At 36.6% G+C, this 6,000-nt stretch overlaps 1 protein-coding gene across 2 annotated transcripts in view; it reads right to left on the bottom strand.

Annotated features, from left to right (window-relative positions):
• Positions 1-4,245, bottom strand: part of trpm7 (transient receptor potential cation channel, subfamily M, member 7) — a 55,944-nt gene extending 51,699 nt beyond the window's left edge. For both annotated transcript variants that reach the window (XM_057828391.1, XM_057828473.1), the window contains exon 1: positions 4,145-4,245. In XM_057828391.1, the coding sequence (XP_057684374.1) occupies positions 4,145-4,245 (101 nt within the window). The remainder of the gene's footprint in view (positions 1-4,144) is intronic.
• Positions 4,246-6,000: the final 1,755 nt, after the last annotated feature.

Raw genomic sequence — 6,000 nt, forward strand, 5'->3', positions numbered from 1 at the left:
TTGTATTTCTTGTGTTTGTTTACATAATTTGTGTTCAAATATTGCGATTTAAACTTGATTTAAAAATCCAGACATTTATACTGGAAGTTTTCAAAATGTTTCTTTCATAGTTTTTGAAAACAAAGGTTTGAATCGAAGAGTGTATCACCTGAACCAATACATTTGCACTGCAAAAACCTTAAAACTGTAGGAAATGAGAGAAAAAAAACTTAAATTCTCTTGTTTTCAGTGTAAATCTACTAGAAATAAGTAAAATTATCTACCACTGCTTCAAGTAAATTTTATTCAGATTTCTTGAAATAAGAAAAATAGCAAGCTGAAAATAAGCTTAACAAACTTTAGCAAAAAGTTTGTACATTTAATCTTATGAAAAAACTTGTTTGTCAGAAATGTTCTTTTGATTTAGGTAAAAAATGACCGACTTTTAGATGACAGGGCTTAATAAGAACAAATAGCAATATTTACTAAGAAGAATCTGACGCAATAATCTGTTAACTAGCCTTTAGTACTCAAAACAAGATGGAGAAAATTAATCGACTAGATTTTTAAAAAATTATCAGATTAATTTGCATTGTGAAAAATAGTATAAATCAGTGTAGATTTATTTTGCATTAATCGTTTAGCCTATCAATTACTTAGGTTATTATTTGTGACAAATGTAGCCCTGACCGCCGTTCACTCAATCTCTTTGGTCTTATTAATGTCCCGTCCCCAGCAAAAAGGGTCCATGCAGGTTATGCTGTTATATCATCCCTACCAATATTGAGGCCAAACCTACGCCCTTGGCCACAGGTTAAAGGTTCACTGACCAAACTATGAGTGCTACCATGCAATGGAGAAAAGGCAAATTATTGATCAAAAAGAAAACACAACAATAACTGTGCCGGAAGGTTGAAGAATGTACATTGGTACAAAGAGTAACTAAATGCACATGATTTATCACACAAACAGGTTACACAGTAAATCCTGCAACTGTGAGAATTGACTGTTATGTTATGTTGTTATATGTTACATAAAAAAGAATTTTTATTTTTTTTATTTTATTTTTTTTACAGTGTGTGTAAAATAGTGTTCTGTATGGGACACGGGGTTAATTGTCAGATTTTTCCACTCTTTCACGAACATCTTCCCATCTACACATCTGACAATACATTATGAGGAACCCTGACATCTTGGCTTGGATTTGACATCCTTTTTTTTTTCCAAATTTTTTTTTATCCCCTCCGTAAGTCATCCCCTTATCGTGGTGGAGGGGGTTTGCGTGTCCCAGTGATCCTAGGTGTTATGTTGTCTGGGGCCTTTATGCCCGTGGCAGAGTCACCCATGGCAAACAGGTTCTAGGTGAGGGACCAGACAAAGCATGGCTCAAAAGACCCCTTATGATGACAATTATAAATGGAATCAGTTTTCACTTGCTCTGACGAGGGTTACCTGGGTCCCCCTCTAGAGCCAGACTTCACCGCTCACATGGGCAATGACAGTGAGAACTGGAGAGGCATGATTGGGAGGAACGGCCCCCTCGATCAGAACCCGAGGGGTGTTCTGTTATTGGACTTCTGTGCTTGTCACGGATTATCCATAACGAACACCATGTTCAAACAGCGGGGTGTCCATATGTGCACTTGGCACCAGGGCATCCTAGGCCGTAGTTCGATGATCGACTTTGTAGTCGTGTCATCGGATTTGCGGTTGCATGTTTTGGACACTTGGGTGAAGAGAGGGGCGCAAAAGAGAGGAAAATTGGATAAAGGCTAGTTTTCCGTTTTCAATTACCAATTGAAAACGGAAAACGATTACCCCCATTTTTGGGGGTGGTGGTTGAGGTTTTGGTCTTGTTTAACACGCACAATATACAATTACAGTGATCCCTTGCTACTTCGCGCCTTCGGTCCAGGTGAGCCGTCCCGAGCCGATCGCGTAGTCTCACTCTCCCTGTTCGTTGTTGGTCAGGCAATGAGTGCACTGGAGTTGCTTATTAAAGTAAACAATGATTGACAGACGTTGATGTTTGACGTTTCTAGAGAACCGAACTTCCAGGTGGCGCATGCGTCAATCGTCGTTTAACTTGACAAACAGTTGCTGTGGCAACTCATTGTTTGTAAGTGAGCAGCTTTGGATTTGAGTGGACTCACTCAATGAAGCATTTACTAAAAGCCAGGCATTTTTCTGCTTTATTCATTTTAAAAAATAATTCGGTAGGACAGTAACATGTTTAAAACTTATCATAATTATTACATTCGAAGTGCTTAAAAACTATTAAAATTAGGGCTGTCAAACGATTAAAATTTTTAATAGAGTTAATTACAGCTTAAAAATTAATCGTAATTAATCGCAATTAATCGCAATTCAAACCATCTATAAAATATGCCATATTTTTCTGTAAATTATTGTTGGAATGGAAAGATAAGACACAAGATGGATATATACATTCAACATACGGTACATAGGGACTGTATTTGTTTATTATAACAATAAATCAACAAGATGGCATTAACATTATTAACATTCTCTTAAAGCGATTCATGGATAGAAAGACTTGTAGTTCTTAAAAGATAAATGTTAGTACAAGTTATAGAATTTTTTTATTAAAACCCCTCTAAATGTTTTCGTTTTAATAAAATTTGTAAAAATTTCAATCAAAAATAAACTAGTAGCCCGCCATTGTTTATGTCAATAATTACTTACACAATGCTCATGGGTGCTGAAGCCTATAAAATCAGTCGCACCTAAGCGCCAGCACAGGGCGGCAAAACTCCATAAAACACAATTAACATGTGGGCATTTCACTGTACTGTCATTTAAATCTGTCTGAGCGGGGCATGTGCATTAATTGCGTCAAATATTTTAACATGATTAATTAAAAAAATTAATTACCGCCCGTTAACGCGATAATTTTGACAGCCCTAATTAAAATATATATATGGCGGAAAACACTCGAAGTTCGACTTGAAGTTCCGCTCTGAGACCCCCAATTTGGCCAACTTTCAAAATTGTCCGATATGCATGTTTGATACATCATTGGAAAGCTTAAAATCTCAATTTTCTGGGGGAAGAAAATTTTTGAACAGGAGGGCATTTTTAAAAAAGAATGTTTTTTAAATGCAAAACCCTATCTGGAAGTGAGAGCACGCGAGAGCAGAATTACAGACGCCGTGACTTTAATGAGATATTATCGCGTACTTACCTTGTTTTGGTCCAAAAACTTCATGTAGCATGTGTCACTGAGTGTCAAGTCACAGCTGTGAATGACCACAGCTGGATTTTTGGGGGATTTTATGGGTGAAACATGGTAATATAACAAGGGACGCGTGAAGAAATCGCAGACATCAAGGAGTGGTCGAGATTAACTTTTTCATTTACCCTTTTAAACGTTTTTTTTTTCTTTCAATTTTTCTTTGTTTGGATCGATTATCATCTAACATATCTGAGAAAATGCGACAGTAACAAAAAAAATACAATTAAGCGATAGTTATGAGGTAGATATCCGTGACTTTTTTACAGACGCCATTTTTTTCATTGTGACATAATTTGTTTAAAAGTTTAAAATGTGAGTGAATAATTTTTTTAAGTTTTTTTTTTTTTTTTAAACGAAATTTAACGACAGACATTTTGAATGATAAATATAATTACCTTCGTTTTGTGGCTGGGTTGAAACAAAAGCGGTTGCGCGACGTCTGTAAACGGAGGTTTTCAGGGTAAAACTGAGAAATTAAAAATAGTTTGGGGGCTTACTGCGCCATGAATCTGCTATGGCAGCATATAGACATTGTTTTATCAAACACAACAGTTGTTTTGGCTTAAAATACAGTTTCTTTTAAAGAGGAGTGCAAGAGCAGAAACTGCTTTTTCAGTCTTGTCTGTTTTCCGCCGTATACACATCAAAGTTTTTTCTATAATAGTTTGGGGGAAAAAGGGAAAAAAAACATGTGTTATTTATACATCTCTTTCTAATGCTAAATCTGAATAATTACATTGACCACACACACACACACAAAAAAAAAATTGGGGGGTTGGGGCTACTTCGCGGTTTTTCCACTTATCGCGGCGGATTCTGGTCCTAATTAAACGCGAAAAACGAGGGATCACTGTACACTGTTTCCACGGTTACTACCATTAGGCTCACTACAGGAGAGTGCACACATACCTGTGGGGGTCCTTTGACACTGGAAGTATGTACACACATTCCCTCTTGGTGAAAGTGCTTTCTATCCAGGGTTTCTGGGACTGAAAAGAGAAGATGAACATTATAAATGATCATGTCAATGGTTTTGGAAAATGTAATGAATCAGAATATGTTTGATACTATTATTTCTTTCTTTTCCCAAAACAAGGATTTACATCTCAGGAATGTTCGATTAATTGCCAGTGCAGCTCGGGAGGTCCAGGGTAAGTATTAATAGGCCTAAATCCCTCACAGAATACGAAAGGAATTCATCATTAAAGCACTTCAACTACTGTAAAGTCCAACAAGACATACACCAAATGTGTAAATTTAATCTCAAATATACAATTTTACATGTTTAGAGGCTGACTGTGTATTGGTCAAATTTTACAGTCATACACTGATACTAAAGGCAGAAGCAGTCAGTGTAAGAAGCGGTTGAGTCAAACCTAGTCAAATCTAGTTAGATCCAGATTGCACATTGCCTAGAATTGAAACCAAGTCTTCCCCAACAAAAAAAAGAATAAACAAATGACATTTTCTATATTTAAAACTTTAATTGAATTAAATTTGCTGTTCATATAGTTTTAGAAACAATAGTATCTTTAAAACATCAGATTTACATAGACTGCATCCATTTATACTCCAAATTCAACATAAAAGATCAATTTTCCTATCATAAATTGCTACTTTCCAAGTATGTAATACAAGAAAGGAACTCAATTCTTTCTTTCTTTTTAATCTTTTTAATTCTTTGCTGCTCGAGGACTATTAACCCTTGTGTTTTGTTCAAAATCTGCCGACTTTATTGCTACTTGGTCAGATTTGATCTGTGATTTAACGCACCCGGAAAACACTAAACCTTTGCAGTATATTGTTTTCGGGTCACGATTGATATGTTTTTAAGTTTGGATATGTCGAAAGTACCACTGATTTTTGTATACCCAAATTTGAAAACCGGTCAGTATTGATGCGAACAGAAAGAAAAAAAGCACCGAATTTGGGCAAGGAGCCGGCTGACTTAATATTAGTGTCCCGATCCCTTAGATGGGAAAAGAGAACACAAAAAGGTATGCTCGTATGGTGGGGAGTCAGATTGTGAGATAATAAAAACGCTATGGACGATAGCCTTATTCTGAGGTTTTTCCTATTGGGTATTGCTGGCATACCTGACAGTCTTCTTCATCTTCATCTCTGTATCTAAGAGCTGTGTAGAGGAACATCCCAATGCACTGTCATGCATCTCCTGGTCCAAAACAACAATCGCCCTTATTGCTCTTCAACGATCGATTACCAACATTAAATCACAAGCTCGTGTGTCTTCACACAATGTCCTTGGCAGTCTCAAAGTTGACAGCATTTACGAACAGATCTGCCTGAAAGTTAAAAGCTGAGCTATCAGCAAGAGTCGACTGCCTTGCAATAGTGCTACTTACAGTTAATGTGTAAGAAGCCTCTCTCAGGAGGTAGATGAATGTGTCTGAGAAAAAACACTACAGTGAGGGGGGCCCAGTGGACAGGCAGAGGCCTCAAAGTGATAAACATTCATCTGACTACTGGAAAACACCACCTACTGTGACACAGACACACATTAACCCTGATCTACACACATTTTAAGAGTACTGCAATCCTTTTCTTTGCATGATAATATAACTTATATGATCCACTCATAATACATTTCCAGTTTTTAATTCGCCCAAAATCCACTGGAATAATGGTGTTACAAACTAGTGCTGTTGAAAACTGATGGATGGAAGCTAAACATGCTTCACTAACAGCTTAATTATTAACAGTTATTTTCAAAAATATTTCCCTGGAAGTTTCAAAAAGTGAAATTG

This window comes from Corythoichthys intestinalis, chromosome 1 (assembly GCF_030265065.1).
Source record: "Corythoichthys intestinalis isolate RoL2023-P3 chromosome 1, ASM3026506v1, whole genome shotgun sequence".
Lineage (NCBI taxonomy): Eukaryota > Metazoa > Chordata > Actinopteri > Syngnathiformes > Syngnathidae > Corythoichthys > Corythoichthys intestinalis.